This window comes from Idiotropiscis lumnitzeri, chromosome 20 (assembly GCF_059441095.1).
Source record: "Idiotropiscis lumnitzeri isolate Australia: NSW breed Sydney's pygmy pipehorse chromosome 20, RoL_Ilum_1.0, whole genome shotgun sequence".
Lineage (NCBI taxonomy): Eukaryota > Metazoa > Chordata > Actinopteri > Syngnathiformes > Syngnathidae > Idiotropiscis > Idiotropiscis lumnitzeri.
Genome location: NC_142410.1, coordinates 12578961 through 12601558, shown reverse-complemented (window position 1 = coordinate 12601558; position 22598 = coordinate 12578961). Strand labels below are relative to the sequence as shown.

The 22598-nt window shown below is 51.0% G+C and overlaps 2 protein-coding genes across 4 annotated transcripts; one reads left to right on the top strand and one right to left on the bottom strand.

Moving 5' to 3' along the window:
* Position 1: 1 nt before the first annotated feature.
* tbata (thymus, brain and testes associated) lies at positions 2–3608 on the top strand. The gene is made up of 8 exons (XM_088283845.1): positions 2–532; positions 885–1031; positions 1097–1185; positions 1486–1626; positions 1747–1828; positions 2455–2575; positions 2655–2695; positions 2865–3608. The coding sequence occupies exons 1-8, from the start codon at positions 367–369 to the stop codon at positions 2948–2950; spliced, it is 873 nt and encodes a 290-aa protein (XP_088139971.1). The 5' UTR covers positions 2–366; the 3' UTR covers positions 2951–3608.
* Positions 3336–20204, bottom strand: adamts14 (ADAM metallopeptidase with thrombospondin type 1 motif, 14). Of its 3 annotated transcripts, none has more exons than XM_088283842.1 (23): positions 19722–20204; positions 19070–19123; positions 18486–18889; positions 14527–14683; positions 13513–13709; positions 12685–12768; positions 11935–12082; positions 9766–9871; positions 9143–9286; positions 8935–9067; positions 8745–8858; positions 8207–8355; positions 7769–7941; positions 7561–7694; positions 7269–7392; positions 7112–7192; positions 6735–6898; positions 6491–6656; positions 5968–6100; positions 5625–5832; positions 5413–5545; positions 5247–5336; positions 3336–5111 (listed from the first exon to the last, which is right to left on the bottom strand). In XM_088283842.1, the coding sequence occupies exons 1-23, from the start codon at positions 19798–19800 to the stop codon at positions 4630–4632; spliced, it is 3657 nt and encodes a 1218-aa protein (XP_088139968.1). In that variant the 5' UTR covers positions 19801–20204; the 3' UTR covers positions 3336–4629. The 3 variants fall into 3 exon arrangements, with proteins under 3 accessions (XP_088139968.1, XP_088139966.1, XP_088139965.1); XM_088283840.1 differs by having other exon boundaries at positions 11926–12082; positions 19722–19988; XM_088283839.1 differs by having other exon boundaries at positions 6491–6898; positions 11926–12082; positions 19722–19988.
* Between the last annotated feature and the right edge of the window lie 2394 nt (positions 20205–22598).

Below are 22598 nucleotides of genomic sequence, written 5' to 3'. Positions count from 1 at the left end.
CTCTCTGTGTTGCTTCAATTCACTGGCTGCATCCTTTTCCCTCCCCACTCCACAACGTCGCGTGCAGTACAATCAACAATATTCCTCCCTGCCGCACTGATGCAAATCATGCTCGCATTTGGAACGGCAACCAAAGCCAAGTCATTAGGAGCATTGTTGAACTCTTTGTTTCGTTCCGTCCTCGCTTTGCTCTCGTTTCTTAGCGACCGCCACAACTCAATACAACGCAGATCCGTTTCGCACGCCGCATTCGGTGCCTTTGGCCTTCTCCAATTGTTTCTTTGTGTTGGCCCTCCGATGTCAATTCCAAAGCGTCCGTCATCCAAGTAGCGCCGCCGTCTTCCCGCGTCAAGACTTTCCCCGAAGATGTCGGCCCAGGGACGCTCGCTCCCGAGCGGCGGTGCGGGCTGGCTCCCGCCCGGGTGGCGCGAGACACCGCTGACGGCGAGCGTGCCGAGGTTGGCCACCCTCAGCCACCACTCCTTCTTCTCCAGGCACAACCCGCACCCGCATCGGGTCAGGCACATTCAAGGTGAGCTCCCACTTCCCAATTGCCCGACAAACTTTTGCTGCTTGGATGAATCAATTCCTAAAATAATCGTTAGTTGCACCATTGCGTCAAAGAAAGTATATTATGGATGCGCGTCATGTGATGACTTTTATGTTTCTTTTATGACATATCGCACTTTAGTGGCGTTGATTTTAAGATTTTGTTTTGGGTGTGTCGCAGAAATGAAATGTTGTTCGGCGCTCATGAGAACACTGAAGCGTCTTTGCTTTGCTCAGTGTTACCATGACGACTGACGGCTTGTTGTCTTGATGCCGTCGCAAGTAATGAATGCGCCATCCCACACCAAAAATGTGTCCCGGGTGTCCGCATGCAGGACTCAACGGCAGGCCCGTTTGTTCGGTGAGAGACGACTGGTTGGTCAGCTCCTCGTTATTTCCGCATCCGCTCCTGAAGAGTCACGTGCAGAGGACGTCCGCCATGCTGCCGCCGACGGCTTTTACGCCGCATCAAGCTCACTCTGGTAGCAAAGCAGATGATTGAAATAAAAAGCATTTTCTCATCGCATATTTGCTTGTGTTGGCCCAGCGATGTTTTCGGAGGCTTGGCGAGAAGAGCTCAGGGAGCTGGCGGCCAAAGTCACTTTGTCTCCTCAGACGCAAGAAGGCGAAAATGAGGTACCGAGATGTACCACACACTTTGTCCGTCTCCGCTGGCTGAACAAGCGCTTCAGCGAGCCGTTTTTGGAGCGAAAACGCCTGAAACAAGCTCCGCCCCCTTCGAGCACACGTGTCCCACAGCGCCCCCTCGAAGGCCGCTGCGCTGTCCTGCCCGTTTTGGGTGTGTGATCATCCTGAGCACTCGAACGGAGGGCGGCAGTTTGACACGCGAGCGAGTGTTTGGTCCTTTTCTGCTGTCTGAAGCGACCTTTTTCGCCAGCATTTTTCATCCAAGTTGCCGTCCTCCCTCTGTGGCAGGCCCGAGCGGCAGGAGAGCCCGTCCGACGCCAGACGCAATACTCGGCCCAAAGCGGGCGACTTGTCCCTCCCGCTGCCAAGTGTCGACCTCCTCGCCAGCGCCCGGACCACCCAAAGCCATTCCATGATCGAGAACTCGCGGTACTGCACCCGTTTGCCGTCAGGAATCGAACGCTTCGCGCGCACTCCGAGGAAGCTCGCGATGTTCTTAGTGAAGCCGCGTTTGTTCGTTCGTGTGACGTGATCTTCTTCTCTCCGCAGGTGCTGGAGCTGCTTTGTCAGATCCTGCAGACGGATTCGTTGCGGGCGGTCCAGCGGTGGCTCTTATTGGCTGACCACAGAGGTGACGCAACGCTCAAGCCACGCGTTGGCGCCGCTTTTGGTTTGCAGTTGCTTGACGCTAACCAAACGTTTTCTCTTGTCCTCATGTGATGAACGTGAACAAAAGTGGGACCGAATTGGCCAAAGTGCAACCAAACAAGAAGGCTCCGCTTGATTGTCTCACTTTGGTGCCTCTCAAGTGTTCATTTTGCTCTTTGGTTGTGATGCGCGTAAACAAACGTGCATAAATGAACCAAAACGAGCGCCGAACTCAATTTGGACCGTCAAGTTGTCTTTTTTTTTCTTTTCCGCAGCTTTTGTGCAAACGACTCCAAAGCAAGTCGGAACTCGCGTAAATTACCTCAAGCGAGTCAAACCCTGAAATGGTTTCCGATTGGCCGCGCTTTTCTCGCTCTCCACAAAATGCTGGTTCATCCCCAATATATATATTTGAAATTGCTGAAAGAGACTGGATGTTTTTTCTACTATTATTTGTCAAGCATGATTTATTTCTTGATTTTTTTTTGAAATTTTATTTTGGTAGGAGTCCAATTTCAGCGACTGAATAGGCCTTTTTGGATTTGAACTGCTCTTATTTTCCAGTCTGCATATTTGCTTGAATCGAGCGACTTGCTGATGTTTCCGCAGAGAAGGCGCTTGCGACGGCGATGATCCAACAAGTGGAGTTTTGGGGCCGCCGGCCGCCAAAGCCGCTGCATTTTCTGCCGTCCGACTCCTCATCCTTCCGGCCGCAGCGAGCCAGGCGAACGTCCGCTTCCGCCATTTGCAGGCACTTGAAGTCGTTGACCTTCACTTTGCATTCATTGTCGTTTGCGCGCTTTTCTCAGGTCGGACCGAGCGAACGGAACATCCGGCGGTGACGTGCCAGGTAGGACGCGAACGCTTCCCCAAGGCCTCGTCACATTTTTATTTAAAGATGAGCGCGTATTCGCAGGCCTTTTTTACACCCCCGACACGCACACACATTTTTTTTTGCGTACGAAATTTTGAGGCGCTTGTGGCCGTCTATGACACAGCTTGCGTCTTCTCGTTGGCAGAGGCCATCGGGGATGCTCAGATTCTGCAAATCCACGCTGACGATCGACAATTCGACGACGGGAAGCCCGCAGCCCATCCGGAATGATGTCGTACCGATTTGCGTCGAGTCCGACGAGTGGGGCCAAATTTTCCTCCGAAGTACTGAAATGTCAAAGGTGACGCAATGTTTCTTTCTTTTGTGCTGATGAAAAAAATCTGGTGGGAAAAAGTCAAATCAGAAAATAAACGAATGACGTGCACAACAAGGCCTCGGGCAATCCCTCCGGCCCGTTCGCGTTTTATTTCCGACTCGTCTTGCAATACGGCAACGGCCGGTTGCCGTCAGTCAAACTTTCATGGAATGTTCGTGGTCCTTTTGCGAGAAATGCAACCTGCGATATTCATTCATCCGACGTGGCAGCACTTCATTTAAGATGCGCTTGTTTAGTTTTGCATTCGTTCACTTTTTGAAATCAGGTGCGCATGATTCCAATGAGTCATTTCTTTTATTTCCAACCAGATTAAAAAAAAAAAAAAAACTAGGGTGAAGGTTTCCAACATTGATTTGTCATCTCCCGTTTGAAAGAGCACGTCTGTCCTCCGCGTCACGTTTGTCTTTGTCTTTTTTTTTTAGCAAGCCCCGCCCACTTTGATGCGCACTCGTTAATTTTTTTCCTGGCAATCAATATCAATGAAACCGCAACATTTTGCTCAGCGGGTGTCCGTTGAGGCGCTCGCAACACCAATAAATATTCACCTTTCAAGCACTTTGTATGCACAGCAACTCCGCAAGAAAGCCTCACACACACACACACACACACACTTGCAAAATGCGACACACGCCGCTCACATTATTATGACCAATATTATTATTATTTGTTTTGTTTTTTTGGGGCTACCTGACGGGCTCATTTACACTATTTACATTCTTAGCACGATACGTTACCCCAAACAAAAGAAATCCTGCGGCAGCCATCTTGAAGCATTTTTTTGGGGGGGGGCGGTCGAAGCGCAAGCAAACACAACAGCGACTTGCTGACCAATTCAGCAGCACCACAAGCGGTCTTCGCAGAGACGGGCCGTGAGCAACGTCGACGTCGGCTCGCCACGCGGCCACTCACGTGCGCAAGTCCGCACTTCAGCACCAAATGATGAAGGACGTCGGAGGTCGAGTCGGCCCTCTCGCCGTCGAGTGTAGAAGCTCAAAATCTAGTTAGCGGGTCGAGTATGGGCGGGCGAGGACTCGTCGACCAGTCGGGTCTGTAGAGTCTCGTTGGCACACGAATGCACAAATGCCGAAGTTTTCGGCGTCATCAGCACTCGGCAAGTCCGGCCTGGTCTGCTTTGTTGCGGGCTCGCGTCAAAGGTTGAGGTCTGGTCGGCATGTTGGCGCTCCAGTGCAGGAGAAGGTCAAGTGGGCACCGCGGCAGCGGCATCAACCGGCAAAAAGAAAATGTTTGCTCCCTAATTCCAAAAAGGAGACTCCTCATGTTCACAAGAGCAGTTCGCTAGTAGTTGGGCTGCACTTGCGATTCCGACACGGAGGAAGCAACGCCGTCGTCACATTTTTAACGCGCCTTATTTGGACAGCACCGAGGACAGAGCAACATCACGTCGGTCACTCTTTGGAGGTTGGATGAGGTAACCATCACTGGTCCCGAGTTAAGAACAAAAGAAAAACAAAGTCTGTGAGATGATGGAGCGCCACCGCGAGATCACAGCGAGGTCACCGCGAGGTCACCGCGAGGTCACCGCGAGGTCACCGCGAGGTCACCGCTCGGCTCTTCATGTGTGGCTGGAGTCCCTCTCGGATCCTAAACGGTCCCTTCTTGACTTTGCAACAAGTGGATCCGAAGTGCTGCCGGGGCTGTGCTCCTCGGGTGAGGTGTCGCCTGGAGGTAGAAGAGGCGCCGGGTGGGCCGTGCCGCCCGCGGGTGTCGGCGCCATGGCGGTGGGCGGCGTCCGGGTGACGGAAGTCCGGGCGGTGGAACGTAGCCGCCTGTTGACGTCTTTCGAGGTTTGCGTCAGATTCCGGTCAGCAGTGGGCGGCGGCGGTTTGAGGGAGGCCCCGAGGGAATCGCTGGCGGAAACGCTGGAGGTCTCGGGTTCCGTCGAGGTTTTGCTGGCGTTGGAGAAGGAGGGAGGGGGCGCGGCCAGCTTCTCGTGACACGATTCGCAACAAAGCTTGCCGTATCCGGGGATGGAGCAGTAGCGGGCGAGGACTTCCATTTGACAGAAGATGGATTTATCGCCCTGGCATGCCTCGTCTAAGAAAAGCAAAAGAAGAGCATCGGAGACGTTGGCTCAAGCGGCACGCCGCGGTTCGCCCACTCATGCGGGCTTGAGCCGTCGCCGGCCGAAAGGAAGCACACGAGAAAAGTCCGCCCCGAAGCGTTTCTTACTTGACATGACGCGTTGGCCAGAGACGGTTTGGAGCAGGACTTCATCTTTGACGGTCATGTTTTCAAAGCCAAAAGGGGGCGCCGGTGGACCTGCAACGGCAAACACGACGTTGCTCGCATCCGGCAAAACCGACCCAAAAGGTTTGCCACTTAAGGCCGAGCGTACCTGGACAAGCGTCCGGCAGCTTGCAAATGAGCACCGTCTCGGGTTTCTGGTCCCGGCAGTTTCCCGCCGTGTTGTCGCTGGCCTTGCACACCACTTGCCTTTGCTGGATGCCCTCGCCGCACGTCACCGAGCACTGAAGCGCAGCACACGCGTGCCCGTCGCTCGTCATGTCCAGATCCGGTGTGTGTGTGTGTGTGCGTGCGTGTGCTCACCTGCGACCACGCCCCCGTCCTCCACTGGGCGGGGCAGGCGGTGCGGTTGCAGGCCCGCTTGGGCTCGGGCCGTTCCCGCGTGCAATGTTTGCTGTGGACGGGCCGGCTGGTGCCGTTGTGCAGCGGCTGCGTGCACTGCACCGTCCGGGTCTGGTAGCTCTGCTTGCCGCACGTCTTGCTGCAGGCGCTCCACTGGTCCGCCGCCCACCTGAGGGACGCGGGACACTCTTCGGTCCACCGTTTCGTGACAAGGCGTCGCCGGGCGGCACAAAGTGCGACCATTTGCACGCGAGGGCCGCAAAATGTTTTTGCGACGCGGTGGCGAGCGTTGACGGCGACTTACGCGGGCGGGCTGCACTGGTGGACGTTGCAACGTTTGCGGATGGGCTTGGGCTTCTTGTTGCTATCGCAGAAGTTGCGATGCACCAAACGGCCGTCGCTCTTCCTCCTGCAGCCGTATTTCGTGTACTGGATGCCTGAGGCGGCAAAAAACAAAAAAAGCGTCCAAAGTGAAGAAATGCCTCAGCACGAAACTCTTTTTAGCTGTTCAACTTTTGGGAGCGATTTTTCATTCATTTATTTTAGTCTGCACCACTTTTTTTTTTTTTTGGTAAGCTTGACAAATGAAATGTAGCGTTCCATAAATCAACAGAACTTGTTTTCGATTTTATTTTCAAAACAGCACAACTTTGGCAAATCCTTTTCATGGATCTTTAAAAATGTTAACGCTGGCGTTTTACACACTCGGTGACGTTCGCCCACGCCAGTCTTCCTTTATCTCGCGTCACTTTTATCGCTCGTGTGATCCTGAGCCAAGCCGATTAGGTTTGGTTTCAAGTCTCTTTGAGCGCGTCGTCCTCGCTCACCTCCGCCGCAAGGTTTGGAGCACTGCGACCAGCTCTTCAGCGCCCACTCGTACGAATCCAACTCAGCCAGAAGCACGTCGTTGTTGGCGATGAGAGGCAGAAGGTCCTCGTGGATGACGTACTTGTACGTCAAGCTTATCTTGGCGTCGTCTTCCCGCGGGATCACCTGACCGACGGCAACCGCATCGAGCGCGCCGTTCAATGAGGAGAAGAGACGGAAGTGGATTTCCGGACGCTCACTGACCAGCACCGAGATGCCCTCGTGGAGCGGGCCGGACGTCCGCAGCGTCTCCTTGCCGTCCTCCGCCGCGTAGTCCCACTGCAAACCGTTCTCGATGAAGCTTTTGGACTCGCCGTCTTGGCTTTTTGCGTTGAGGATGAAGTCGCCGGTCACTTGATTCTTCACCGCTGACGGGAAGAAAATCAGAAAGTCACGCGGCGCTTGTGACCTTTGGCGAAAACGCAAGCGGCAGTTTGACGTTGGAATTTCACGCCCACTCGGTGATTCTTTTTGAATTTTGCACAACAGATTATCGGCGCCGCCTTTTCATTCGAAGCGAGTCGTGAACTCCGTGACGCCGCCCGACGCTGACGTGAAAGCGCAAAAGGCGTGGCTCTCACCCATGACATGAGGCGACGTGTCGTTCTCCTCGATGACGATGTGCCGCGCGCCCAGCGGGATGTCGAACATTTTCAGCATCCCTACCGAGACAGACGGACCACATTTTGTCTTCCCTTTTTGTGAGGCGAAGGGAAAAGCGTGACGTTCGGCGGTTACCGTTCTTTTTGGGCGTCTTGGTCAGCGTCAGCTCGACGGTGCGACAGTGCGAGTTGTCCCCCTCGCACACGCCGCATTTGTCCTCCTCCTTGTACGAGCCCACCTCCTTGTCGCAGCCCACGTGCTGCCGAGAGGGGACAGCAAAGACGGGCGGCCGTCACGAGGAGCGAGAGCACGATGCCAAAAACCAAAGAGCGCGTCAGAGAAGTGACGAGACGGATGAGCGAGAGCGAGAGAAAAAAACCCGCTTTTTTTATACACACCCGTTTGGGCGTCAGCGTTCTGCACGTACCAGACACTCGCCTCGCGCGCACACGCTGAAGTGATCCGTGTAGCTGCAGCGGGTGCCGTCGTGCATCACCTGGTTCATGAAGACCACCTCGCCCGTTTCCTTGGACTTGCAGCTCAGCTCACACTTGCGACTTTCTGCCCTCACAACAACAACAACAACAATTAACGGCGGCGCCGCCGGTCGGGCCGGCCAACCGGGTCATCCTCACCATCCGGGTGCTCGTGAGGCAGCCAGGTGTGCTTGACGTTGTTGTGATACTTGTTGCTCCTCCGAAGGCACTGCTGAGCTCGGAAGTCCTCGTAGGGGCCGGCGCACTCCTCCGCGTTGCACATCTGGTAGTCGAAGCCCGAGCCGGGGCATTCGCGGCCGCCGTAGGCCGGCCTGACGCAAAACACACAGCGTCCGGCGCTCCCTTAGCGGGAAAACTATTTCGGGTGCGGCCGACGCTTACTCGGGGAGACGCGGCAATTTAAAATGGCGAGCGACCCGCAGACAAAGTTTGACGACCGCCGGGTTTGGATATTTGTTGAATTGGCATGTGGCTCCGCATTTTTTTTTTTCATGATGCAACGAGGCGTTTTTTGGGGGGACGGTTTGCAGACCCCCAAAGACACCGAGAGGCACGTTTACGACGGCGGCCACTCACGGGGGGTCGTTGCACTGCCGGCTGCGGGAGCGAACGCCGCCGCCGCACGTCCGCGAGCACGAGCTCAACTTGGACCAGGAGCTCCAGCCGCCGTCGTGACCTTGCGGCTCCTGGCTCGACCTCCAGATGCAGTGGCCTTTGAAGCACCACTGAGCACAAAACACTTCGAAATATTTTTCATTTCATGATAAAAAATGACAACTTCCTTCCATGCATTTGTCGTTTCAGTTAAAAAATATATCTCGCTTTTATTTTGTTTGACTTTTTACAGGAAAAAAAATGGTTAAAAAAATCTATTCCACCCGCACCAATGAATTGACGTGGAAAAAAGTAAATTAAAAAGAAAACTGTCGTTATTTGTATTTTAAAAAAAATATATTTGGCAATTTTCAAATGAAAACAAAACAATTGCCTTTCAAGAAAAAAAATAGTATTTCGTAGTTATTTTTAGAATTCATTCCAAAAAATGCCGAGAATGTTTTTTGAATCAGCTGAAAATTTTCTTTTTCCTTCTCATCATCGCAAGCGGCGTCCGCACCTTTCCAGGCGCGCATTCGGTCCCATCCACTGGCGGTCCTTTTTTGGTTTTGCAGAAGTACTGGTTGTCGGGGTGGCTGCACCACAGTTGCTTGCAGGGGTCGTACGTGCGAAACTGGAAGACAAAGCGGCGGCGGCGGCGTTGGCACGTGAAAGGTGCAAAAAGGGGACGCTGGTTTTCTTGCACTTACAGCCGTGCACATTTTGTAGCCCACGCCAAAGTCAAAGCGGCACTGCTCGTCCATGGAATAATTGATGCCGGGCAGCTCGGGGAGTTTGGGCCACTTGCGCTCAAAGGGATCGTCCAGCAAGCAGTCGTACGAGCTGAGGGGCGAAAGGCAACAAAACGGACTTTGGCGACAAAAGCCAGCGTGAGGACGAGCGAGCGAGCCGACGTACTGGATGTAGCGACTGAGCTCCTGCTTGCTGCAGCGCGACCAGTGGTAGCGGTGGAAGGCGGCCTGGACCAGCGGAGCCATGATGCTGCCCATGTTGGTTTCGTCGGCGCAACGGTTGCCCTGCCCGTCGTGCTCCATTCCAAGCCTGCCGGCCGACGGACGACAACATCTCCGTCACGCGCGGCCGAATTCATGAACCCGGAAAACAACAACTCCAGTTTTGTCTTCTGCCGCACACGAGAGTCACCGCTAAAAGTTTCACAATCATTACTTTGGCCTGTTTTCACAGAAAACCCCAAAAACAGTTTCATTCGGCGAAAGTGTCGCTAAATGCGTCCGGTACATCTGGCCCACCGCAGAATACGGCCAAATTTCAATGACAAAAAACAACCGGCGAGGCTTCAAATTTGTAAAACGTAGCAATCCAAATAAAATTTGGGAGTAAAATTGTCTCAATGAATTTGACACAAATACATCAAAAAAGAAACGTTACACTAATACTAAAACGAAAGCATTAAAAAAATCTAAACTCACAACTCAGCTCCAACAAAAGCCGACGGGCGTCCGAAAACAAAAGTCAAAGCGAAAAGCCCAAATGTCAGCGATCGGAACGGCGTGACTCACACGTGTCCCGTCTCGTGAGCGACCACAAAGGCGGAGGAGAAGCCGTCCTCGTGGTTGAGGGTGCAGCTCCTCAGCGGGTGGCACATGCCGGTCACCGGCGCGTAACCTAGACAACGGCAAACACGTCGGTCAGCTGAATGATGGCGCTCGCATCGCTGCCGTCCGCGATGGCCATGAGTCGCCATGGCAACAAAGCTTATTCCTTTGCCATTATTTTAACTGAGCTTCCCAATTGACACACGCGCAAAATTATTATTTCCGAAAATCCGTTTGGCTTATTTGATCGGCGTTGGAAATTTCAGTGACACGTTTGAGATTTTCATTCATGATTGAATTTCAAAACTATTTGATGAATATTTTTCCCCCCTTAATTCATTTTTACAAACCTGAATGGTGATTGCGCAAATGAAACTCACATCTTAACACATTTCCGATAAAGAAAAACAATGATTATATTCGATGTAAATATAATGTTCAAAAATGCAGATTTTTTTTTTTTTAAATGAACATTCTGGAGATGGAATGCGATGCGCTCATGCTCGCCACAAAGCAAGCCTCGTCAGCCTGGACTTGAACTTCCCGAAGTTCCCGTTGAGGCAAAGACGCGGAAGAACAAAAGAAGAGACAACGAAGCAACACGAATCAACTCGATCAAGAGGTGTGCAGCGAGGCCGCTTCTGACACGTTTTTGGCATGCAGAAAAAAAAGCAGAAGACAGAACAAGCCGGCCAAGTTTGGGAGTGCGGATGTTGATGCCAGTGCGGCGTTTCTTTTGCGGCCGGACGGACGACGGAAGACGGGGGGGGGGGCAGTGCGCGTGACACCAATGCAATTTCTTTTATCCAGCAGGCGGATGAAAAGATGAAGAAGCAGAAGCTCTCCGTTTGCATAAGAAAGTCACATTATGCTAATGATGCGGCGGCAGCAGCAAAGTCCAAATATTGGGGGGGTGCTCAAGTGCTCTTCTGCAAACACAAAAAATGATGAGCTGAATATGCACAAAATCACGACCACCACACTCACTAAACTTTGAGATAAAAACAACTTTTTATTTGCCAAACAACTTGCTAACCAGCCAACTAAGAAGCAAACTCAATGTTGATGTTAACTAACTAGTTAAATGAGCTTATTGACATGGAATTGCGGGAAGTTTGGTTTAATCGACAACAATGACAATATTTCTTGAATGATGTCGAACAAAAAGACGCATGCGCAGGAGAAGCATTGAGAAGAACAAGCTGGAGCAGGCGCCAAGCCTCGCCGGAGTTTCCTGGGAATGTCTGAAGCGGTCCCGCTTTTTATTTGAACTCGGAACATCCCTGCCTCAAAGTCAAACTTTGACAAGCGGGTGCGATGTCAATTTGGCGAGGACGAGCCCCCCCACCCCCCCCGGCCCGCTTCTCGGTCCCGAAATAGCATCGGACGCCCCCCGGTTGTTGTGATCACAACACGGCCGTCGCCATGGCGACAGCCAGGCAAAACGTGACTTGGCCTTCTAGAAAAGATCCCAACACGTTGAGCCGGCAGAAAAAGTGTTGCCGTCGCTGGCCGCGTCAAACTCGAGCGGGAGTTGAGCTTGGATGAGAAATCGTTCAGATTTTTCACTTCATGCCAAAAACGTTGGACAATCGCCTTTTTGGGGTTGGGTTGCGGAGAGCCGCTCATTCAATTGACCAGTCGCTAAGTGCCACAATAAAAACAAGATAAGAACGTAAACAAGTTTGATACGCTGGAGAGGCCAATTTGGTGAAAAAAAAATAATAATTTTGAGATTAAAAAGTGTTTTTAAAGCAACTTTTTTTTTTAGGGATATTTTCAAAGTAAAATTCCTTCAAATTTGAGAAAGAAAAGTGTAAAAAGTCATAAACTGATGTAAGATTAGCATTTTTTTAAAATATTATTTCAAGTTAAAAAAAAAGATTTTTTTTCAATAAAATTGTATATAAAGTGATTCAAAGAAAACATTTTTTTTCAGCTAAAAGTTATTTTGTGAGACAAAAATTTGAATTTGTGCTTTGAATGCGTTGTTAGCGAAAGGTCAAGGGTCAAGCGGGCGGCAAACGGCGCGCCCCCCGCGGACCTTACCTCCACTTGATGCGAACGCGAGCAGAATTCAGCAGTCAGTCTGCACAGGCCTCGATCGAGAGGAGAATACAGTACCTTGCATACCTGCGGGGCCAAAATCTTGCCTGGTGAGGAAGATGGCGTGGTCGTGGTAGTCGCCGTGGTCGGGGTCGGCGCGCTGCTGCGTGTTGGCCCAGCGGCACACCTGCTCCAGGCTGCGCGATGGGTTGCCACGCTCGATCAGGTTGACGGACTGCCGAGCGACACCCAAAAAAGGGTGAGTGAGGTCGGGTCGTTGTACGGGTCGGAGCTCATCGCAATTCGGCGGCAGGCAAACAAACGACGTTTCGGCTTTGACAACCGACGGCAGGCAGCGGGAAGCCTCGCGCAAACTTGCCGCGTCTTTTTCACGTGATTTTTCTTTTGTGATTTAATTTGAAAAAAAAAGGAATATTTTGGAGCGTTTTATGGATAGAAAGCCAGATCGAAATCTCAGCAAAATATTTGCGATGTGCGCTTATTTTAAGAGGCGCTCCACCCAAATATCGCCGTCGCGTCGGAACAATGCGCGGCTGCTGTGATGCTAAAGTTCGCATTTGGAGCGAACGCCGCATTAACACCTGTGGGGGGGATAAGCGGGTGCAGGAGGGGGTCTCAAATCATCGTTGCCCATGAAATACATTTTGAACCGAGCTCCAATGCAAATCCCAAATATTGATTGGATATTAAGCACGGAAAAAAACAAAAGCTTGATTTGGACGCTGGTTTGTCTGAGCAATTACTACTTTCCTATTTGATTCCGATCAAAGCATTTGAGTCACTTTTGAAGATCAAAGTGGATTTTCGAGGTCTTACCTGTCGATAGCCGACCATGATCATGCGCACCAGGACGATGTTGATGTTGGTTCCCAAAGACTCATCGTGGTAGATTTCGTCAACCTGCAAGTCGCCACACCTTCGTTAGCGATTTCCTTTTCTGGAGAGCGCAACAAAACCAAAGCGGCACGTTTGCATGCCACGCCCCCCACGCAGATGCAAGTTCCTGGTTGGTCCTCAGAGGCGGCGTGATAATTGCAACGCCAGGAGGAGCACGATTGATGAGAGAAGCAGATGCGGGCGTCCGTGGCCGCAACGACGCCGCCATTGTGCGCTCAAGTACTTTGGCGGCCATCTTCATCACGAAACCATCCCTCTGTTGCGCGTTCCTCTCGGTGGGACGACGCACACACGGTCCGAAGATCGTGTTTTTTGGGGTTTTTTTTAGAATAGAAAAAAATCAAAGTTTGGTTGCCGTCTCCTCGTTGCGTTGGGACGTTTGTTATCGATTTTGTCGCTTGTGATATTTGGACAAAAAATGAGCGTTCATCAGACAACAAATTTCTCGTCCTTCGCCTCGATGAGACGAAACGAAGACGGCGACGGTGCGCATTTGCGTCCCGCCGTCCGAAGTGCGACGCGTTTGACGTTTCCAACAGCAGCTGCCGGTCACGTCTTTAATCGGGCCGCCGCAGCTTATGGGACCACCGTGCGCGCTCGTCGCCGAGTGAAACCGGCGCCCTGCGAAAATCTGACTTGAGGGATTTGGGACACGTAAGAAGATTATGGCGGTAGGAGCGGCTGGAGGCCGGAATGAATTTTTTTCAAAAAGCAAACGCCAGCACCCGACGGCCCCGAGCGACTTACGATGTTCATGAGGGTCAGCACGTAGTTCTGGACGTGCTCCTTGCCGTGGAACCGCACCACCGAGTCGTCGACGGCCAGCAGCACCTCGATGTTGTAGTCGTCCTTCTTGGCGTGCCGCCGCTTGCGTTCCGGCCCCGACACTTTGCGCCGGAGCAGATCCGCGGCCGCCGGGAGCTCGGCCGCGCCAAAGTCGGACACTGAGACGAGGCCACGGGAGAGTTGAGGTCAGCGCAACTCTTGGGAAGCGGCCAAAGTTTGCGCGCGACAACGGATTGAAAGTTGACGGCAAAACGGATCGCACGCGGGCTCGTCGATTGCAGCAATTTGACTCCTCGGCAATTTGTTCTTCCAAAGCGAAAGCGCGCGCCGCAATTTTTGCGAGCGACACAAATGAAAGTGGCGCAATTGAAGTCCATGGGCGTTTCCCACTCCCAATTTTCAGGATCTATCTTCTCAAGTAAGTTGAAAAAAAAAAGAAAAAAGATGGCTAAGCTATGCGCGTTCTTTGTCTTCCGCGTTGTCGAGCGACCGGTTATCGAAAATCACCACAACGATCAGCCCAAAAGACGCTCAACAAAGTTTGATTGCGTTGGCATTTTTTTTTTTTTTTCTCCGACTTTCAGGATTTATCTCGCGACGTCAAAGCCGGAACGCTCGAGAACTTCAAATGACAAAATCGCTCGCTTCGTCTTGCCAGTCCGCCGCAAATTTTTCTAAATTCTTCTTAGGGCTCGCAGAGTTGAGCTTGCGATGTCTCTTTTTCTCGTCAGCAACCACGCTTGACGATGGAAACAGTTGATCTTTTTTTGGGGGGTTTTTGTGCTTAGAAAGATTGAAGTTGTTCCCGCCACAAATAAAGAAGCAATTTATTTGTCAGGACAAATTGCGGCGCCGCATTTATTCGACTCTCCGTTCTTTTGAAGCTTCCCTGTGGCCACGTGATGATTTTCCTCCGTCCTTTCGAAGCACTTGTGTCAATGTTTGGTTTGTTTTGTGTTGCTTTGAAGCGCTGACCTTCATTGTGGAGCTCGTCCCCGCGCCGGCCCATTTTGCGCTTGACGTCCGAGTGGCGGTACACCACGTGCACGCGGCCCCTCATCTCCGCGTCCTGCCGGCCCTTTTCCAAAGGTTCGATGAAGAACTCGCCGTTATCCGTGCGGATCAGGCCTGCCTACAAAGTGAAGAAAGGAAAAATGAGCGCCCACTCTCTCGCGCTCGCTTCTAGAAAGGCCGCTTGAGTCATTAGGGCGGAGGCCAAACGTGCGGAAGAGGTCGGGAAGGTTTTGAGGCCGACGACGCAGGTCTTTTGTGCTCTCAACGACAGATTTCTCTGCCTCCACAAAGTTAGCAAAACGTTGTTCCTCACTTTAGTGAAGGTAAACGCCCCTGACCGCTTTTCCTTTTTGTTGCCATGACAACAGGCCGTCATTTATGGCAACTTTGTGACTTTCTGCCGAGTTGCATATGGAACGAAAACGACATCCGTTTTCTTGTTTTCTTGCCGTTTGGCGGCATTAGCGGCCGGCGCCTTCTTTAGTCATCTTGGACGCCGCCGCTCGTTTGGCGTCTCCGGCTTGACTTTGCTCGCTCATCGCTTTGCTGCAGCGTGACACGGTCTCAAATGGTTCTCGCGTGGGCTTCGTCTGAGAAGGTTGAGCACAAAATGTGTTTTGGGGAGGCTTTCAAAAGTGCAAGAGGAGCAGCTGCGCTTTCCTTGAAAGTTGCGTCATATTTGCACTCCCACCTCTGAACCTGATCTTGTGTGTGCGTGTGTGCGTGCGTGTGTGCGTGCGTGTGGGCGTGCGTGTGTGCGTGCGCGTGTGTGTGTGCGTGCGTGCGTGTTGGGCCTTGCAGGAGGCCACACGTTTTTTCAATTTGTGACGTGAGAAAATGCGTCTAAAAACAATTTACAGCAAAACCAGCCGACGTCGCGACAGATTATTTCACAGTTGACTCTTTTTTTCCAGTTACCGGATCTCCGTCGCTTTGCATCAGACAACAAAAAAAACAAACAAAACCCCAAAAAAAGCTTCCACAACAAGATGCTGTCTGTTGACAGTGGAGAATGCACAACATCATCTCTTCGGTCGTTATCGTCCTAAACGTACATTTCTGTTTGTTTAGTATCGTAAAAGAGTGACTCCAACTACCGCAGACGTTTGGCCAAAAACATGATTGCGAATTTGCGCCTGATTTACAAATGGAGCTTTTTGAAACAAACGTTGACGTGCCCAAACAAAAGGACGGCGGCTGGATTGAAAAGCTTCCGCAATTTTCGAGAACGAGAGCGCAATGGTCCTCGCAAAGACATTTTCATCCCAAGGCGGCCGTGCGGAGGCTTGCAGGAAATGCCAAGTAAGACTTCCTGTGCATTTCATCAAGCCGGGGTGGAAAGCGAGGCAACATCTGGAGAGTGCAAACAGAAGCAGACAGACGCGAGTCTGCTTCGGGGAGGGGCGGCCAATAAGCCGCAATTCCCCAAAGCAAATATTAGAAGCCGGCTGAGATGAGCCACAGAAATGGATGAACAGACGCGTCGATCACAAAACGGGACGGCGGAGTCCGCGTGATGCGCGCGTCAACGGAGGGGACGGATCAAAACAGATGCAGGACGTTTGAATGGACAGAAACAGCATCAGATCAATCAATGAATGACATGACACCACAAAGATTGCGCAAATAATGTTTTCATGGGCCGACAATTTTTTCCGAATAAGGCCGAAGGGTCGAGGTCGGACGGGTGCCGAGATCGCCCCCGCCGGGCGGCGGACTGGCCGGCAAAATAAGGCTCAAGTGCCCAGCTCTGTTTTGAAGTCATCAACCATTCGAGAAAAAAAAAAAAATCCAAAAGTAGCTTTTGTTCAAAATGTTAGCTTGTTAAAGCATTTTAAAAGAAGTCATTTTTTAAATTGGCAACTTTGGCTCGACTCAAACGCTGGAGATAAAAACATTCAAACGAGCCGAACAGTCGATGACTTGAAAATGGGGCCGAGAAAAGACTAGAAAAGCTCATTTGCGTCATCATTCGGAAGGCGGTTTGGATGGGCGGCGTCCGCGGGGACGGTTGTGAGCAGCGGCCGATGACGACACACCAAAATGCAAACGCCGCGCACACGCTTGGCCTCACCTGCGCACGAAATTCCTCACCGCGCTAACAACCACTTTGAAGGCCGACATTTACAGAAGATAATTTCAGAGAAAACACTCACAAGGAAAACTGCGGCGAAAGCAGCGAGTATCGCCAGGGAACAAACGCGACAAGCGCCCCCAAAAAAAGATTCAGGTAGCGTGATGCCTCGACACGAGGGCGGGGAGAGCTGCAGACTCTTTGAGTGTTTCTAAGCACTCAAAAGTCAATGTCGGCTAAGAAAAAAAAAAGTTGGGGCTGAAATGGATTGAAAGTATGAGAAGGATTGGACAAATGCAATCAATCGTCTGGGAAGCAAAAAAAAAAAAAAACCCCAAAAAAGCAGCGGCTTATGACGAGTGTCAGACTGGAAATGGCTTAGCGCTTGATTTCTTCTTTAAGGAGATGCGAGGTCCGCCTTGGGGGCGATTAAAAAAAAGGGCCACACCGGGTGTGACACTCAAGGTGAGGATTAGCAAAAGGAAATTGGGCTGGCTCGCCATCGCGGTCGCGACCTCGCAACAGAATCGGGATCGTGTTCGCCGATGATCGCAAACGCGAAACGCCAGGAAACAAATCTCCAAAAATCGACTGCAGAGCTATGAAATTACAGAGAAAATATGATGCGTGTCCGGCCAATTTTCTTATCAGAATCCAAAAAATGAAAACATTTCAGGATTCACCTTTTTTTTTTGTCACGCCAGCCGCCTGTTGACGGCTCGTCTTCTCAGGCAGACGCACGCAAATAGACGCGGTGCCACTCTCATGCCTGGCAACGCGTGTCCCTCCACCAGTCCCGAGCAAGTGTGCGGCGAGCTATTTGCAGCCGGCGCGGGGCGACGTCACCAATGGCAACGGCGCCGACCGCACGTGAGGCGCACAAGTCGGATGACGGCGACCGCTCGGAATGCCGGGTGGAAAATATCGGCCGATGGCACGACGCCATCCGGCCGGGAGGTGACGAAGCGCCTGCAAAATAGGACAGGCGACCACCCGTGGGGTCCGATTGCAGCTGGAGATAAAGTAGTCGTTCGCTCTACTGAAGTAAAGTCAAGTATTTGCTCTCATAAACGTGCAGTGAGCATTTTTTTTATTAGTTCTTGTCTGGCCTGACATGGACGAGTGAGCAGTATTTGTACTTGATTACTTTTTTGATGATTCTTTCTTTTGGCAAAGTACGACGACTCTCATCAAAAAGTAAGAAAGGGAAGCCGGAAAAAAACCTGAGAGCGCGTCAGATGTGACGAGGGCCGCATTCCTCTCTTTTCATCACGCGCACTTCGAGCAGACGCAATTATTTTCTAGCGACATCTTGCAACAGTGGGAGAGAAAAAAACAACAACAAAAAGCAGCACCCGGCAGGCACAGACAAGTCGGTCCACCTTTGTGTGTGCGTGGACGTGACAGGACGCGGAGGACACGCGCGCAAGCGTGACTCAAGCCTTCCAAGACGGACGTAAAGCGATGAGTAAAATTGCGGAAATAAATGATCAATTCCGAAAATGCATTTTGAGCGTCGTGATGCCAACGAAGGATGCAAAACCCATCTGGATCTCTTGCCGATGCTAATTAGCGTTAGCGCTCGTGAACACGGCGCCAATGAAGGCCGCTTCTTCATTTCACTTCGCCACGATATCACCGACACAAACAAAAACAAAGTTTAACAACAAGAAGTCTGTTTTCCCGAAATGATTTCGTTACATTTTTTTCCCGCTACATTGCTAACCTTTAGTTAGCTGGCTACTTCCAACGCAGCCATCGTGACTCAAACCAAAATAAAGCGCAGTATTTGTGCAAAATTGGCCGACGTTTTTTTTTTTTTGCCAGGAAGCGGCGCGGCGCTTACCAGTCCGTCGCAGTTGCTGATGGCCACGGTGGCTCGCGGCATGTCGCTCACGTCGCCGGTGAACACGCAGTCGCCGTGCAGCCGCTCCTCCGCCGTGGCCTCAAAGTCCTCCTGCCACTCCAACGAGGCCCCGGGGGCCACCAGCCTCCGGTTGGCCCGCAGCCGCAGGTGCAGCTCCTTGCCAAAAACCGTGACGTTGAAGAACACCAATTGGGAGCCCGAGGTGGAGTCCGGCGAGGGCGCGTCGGGGGCGCCGCGGGCCACCCTGCGACCCCTCGTCCGCCTCCTCCGACCGCGACTTCCGTCCTCGTCCGTGGACAGCACGTGAGACTTGAAGCGGCCGCGAGAGTCGCTGCTGAACGGCACCATCAGGCCAAAGTCACTTAACTTGCCGGAGAGTTTTTCTGAGCGGGGACGGGCAAAAAGTCCGTTAACACGATCGACATCCGCAAAAGTATTCACAGCACTCGATTTTCCGAGACGTTTCTGTTGTTGTGGGATGACGAATAAATTGACTCCGTCGGGCGAGTGCTGTGAATACTTTGCATGACATCAACCCGGTATCGATTGGCTTCGACACTTACCGTGTGCATGCGCAGCAAACGACGGCTCCGGTGGATCTGCAAATTTCGCCGGATCTGCACCCAAATGAAGTTCGGTGGAAATGGATTATTTCATTTTTGCCAGCTACGCAACTGACCTGTTCTTGAGCTCACCGGCCACCGAAATAAAATTGAAGATCTGGAGCGCCACTAAAATGTCATTATCCGGACATTGCGAGCTAACTAGCTAACCTTTGCTAACTACGAATGGCAGCAGAAAATAAAGCGCCATTTAAAGACACTTGGCCGGATCAGCACCAAATTAAAATTTGGTGGAAATTTCTAAAGTAATGACGTTTTGCAGCCTTCATCAGAGCTTCTTGTTTAGTTAGCAGGCCACTTTTTAATGGCGACATAGTGACCAAAACAAAATGTTTACACTTAACTTCTGCCAAGGTGTGTTCTTTGGTTAGCAGGCCACATTCAGGGGTGTTATGGTGACTAAAACATAAACTACCAGCACCTTGATCCAGACCTTGACCAACATTCAAGTTCAGGGATATATTTTTTTGTTTGTTTTCTTTTTACAACCTCACTGACTAACGAACCTCCGCCAAGGTCTGATGAGCAAAGAGTTAACACACATTCCACATCGTCCAAAGATCTTAACAGGATGGAATGAAAAGCCACTCACCAAAAGTGCCTGCAGCAAAAGAAAGCTCCAGCAAAAGTTGACTGAGTGAAAAGCACACGAGAAAGTGCACGCACCCCATAGCGGAGGCTTGGATGCTCCACTTTTCTTTCCCTTTTGTTTTCTTTTTACCGCGTCAAGTCGTCCAAGCGGATCGCCGGCAAGGACGCGGCGGCTCGTCCCGGCGCCCGAGTCCGCAAATTGCGCGCAGTCTCTCGGCCTGTGCTGAGCGCCACAGACCGACGTTGGGCCATCCGTGTGGGAGGGGGGCCAAGGGGGTCGCCGGGAGGGATGACGGACGGCAACCGGGCCCGCCGCGAGCAAACAAACAACCGGAGAAGGAGCAACAAAGTCGCCTTTTCCAGTAATCCAGCCTCTGAGTTCCTGTCGTGAACTTTTCACGAAGTCAACACTCGCTCCCGCTGCTGGAACATCTGCAAGTCGGGCAAGCGCCGCTGTGCGCTTGCGCGTGCGCTGCGGAACACACGCACGCCCCCCCCCAAATAAAAAGCGTGTTCGTGCGCGCGTGCGTGTGCACAACTAAAGTAGCGCCTCCCTTCCCTCCTCCGCAAACAGGAACATATTTCACCAAACGAGCACCGCATACACTACAAAAAAAAATAAAATAATACAAAATAAAAAACGATCCCCTTTCCGGAAGAAGAACAAGAATGAAAGATAATTCAGAAGAGGAGAATGAAATGCATGCGGTTTCAACTCATTGACAAAGAAGGACATTCCGGAAACGGACGGACGCCCATTTTGTGGACCGAGGCCGGAGGACGAGAAATTATTTTTTTGTTTTGTTTTTTTACTTTTATTAATTTGGTAATCCGTCACAATTAGAATGGGAAATATCACTTCGCGCCGGCCCCGCCCACCAAAAATGCTAATTTTGCAGCAGCCACCTCTGTTGATCCAGGTGTCCGGGTCAAAGCGATATGTCAGTGCATCCACCATATGTGGCTATTGTTTAACCCATAAATCCGTCTAATTTTATTCGTAAAATTGAGTTAGAATATAGAAAATCGAATCAAAAGCAATGCTTGTGTTTTGTTTTAATCCTACGACTTCTGGCTTGATGATAACTCGCCAAGGAGCAAGTGAATGAGACATAGTCACGATATGCTTCATTTCGCCACATCCAATATGGCTGCAGCGTCGACGTACTCATGAAGTCGGTTGTGTGTATTTATTGTAAAAGTTGGCAATAACGATTCTTGCTTGCGGTAGACGCAAAAGGGCGTCATAGCAGCAATAATACACGAACATATGGCGCAAAACAAGTGCTGTCTGTAGGTTATTAGTATCAATATTAGTATTAATTAGGCCTCAACATACATTCCATACACACCTCTGAAGCCTGGCCTAAAAAAAAAAAAAAGTTTACACATCGCCAGTCGGTCTGGTGAGCAGCTAAATGCTAACTTAGTTGACACTTACACTGTTGCAAACAATTCAATCCATTCACAAGATCCTCCGAGCTGGTTACGAACGATGGCTGCAAAGCCAAACAGGAAGTTGCAATCCTCTGCCGTTAGCCTCTGGTTTTTTTTCTGGAGCCAAGGGGGCGGGGCCAGACTGGTGAAAAGTAAGCACGGGGACGGTGACTCGCTTTCTGAAGACGGAGAAACGATGACGGAAAGGTGCCCACTGACCTGCAAAACAGGCGCGGCATGGATCAGTGGTCGTCTCCCAACTCAGAGGTTCTGGGTTCGATCCCTGACCAATATGACCCTGTCAAAGCGTCCTTGAACAAGATATTGGAGCTCCTGATGCCGCGTCGTCAGAAACGAGATATCGTAACAGTGTGAAGCGCTTTGAGAGGTTCAGTTAGAAACGCGTTCTACAAGTGCGTCCCTGTCCCAAAATTTATGGAGCTGATAAGCGAACGAAGGCTGTCGAGTTACGTTTTCCATCCCAAGCACAACCGCAAGCCGCCAAGAGCCGGGATGACATTCCGCAATGGAGTCGAGTATTCAATTAGAAGGCTGTGGCAAATGACGAGCTGCGCCATCCAAGCGACTGCTGCGGTTGGCGACACACGCACATGCATGCAACAAGACCAAGAGGAAGAAGAATTGTCACATTTAAATTTCGGGTGTGTTTTAATTGGAGTTCTCCGCGCTGGATGCAATTAATCTCAGCAAATTGGAAAGATTCACTTGTGACTTCTGCTTGATGAGCACAAGCGAGCGCCTTCGACTGTGTCGGCTGAAAAGTGCCAGCATGCTGAGAAAATGTGCACGTTTTTTTTCTGAAGGGGGTTGGAGGAGAAGATGCGAAGCAGCTGCTGGTCCTGTTGGGCCGAGTGGCAAAGCCAACCACTCGTGGAGCTTGTAATTATGCGTGCCTTCGCTTGACCTCGCTTGCTTGTCTTGACAGCGAGCGGACTAAAGTCAAAATCATCTGCACAGAAATGTTTCCGTTGCTTTTTTTTCTTTGTGTGTGTGTGTCCTCGTGTTTGAACCTTTTTTCAGAGCTGACTCTCACGCTAATTGCTGAGTCGCTCCCTTTTGAGCTGCTTCCAGTCTGGGGAAATATTATGTTGGCTTTTTTTTTTTTTTTGCCACCCAAAAAGTGAAAATACAGTCATGCCTCCAGATACAAGAAGCAACAGTTTAGCAAAGAGTGAATCATTCTTCAAAGGAGAGGCTTCGAGCTGCTGAATGCCACTCCCAGCAGAAGTTTATTCGGAAACCAAAGAGAGAAAAAAAAATGAACCAAATGATGTCCTGAAAGAACAATTTTAGAAAAAAAGAGCAATTTCAACAACAAACATTTGAGCAACACATCTTTCTTTTTACAATAGACAAGATATTCAAACAATATTCAAACGGTCTCCTTCAAAATCATGACCAATATTCCAATCAAATCCAA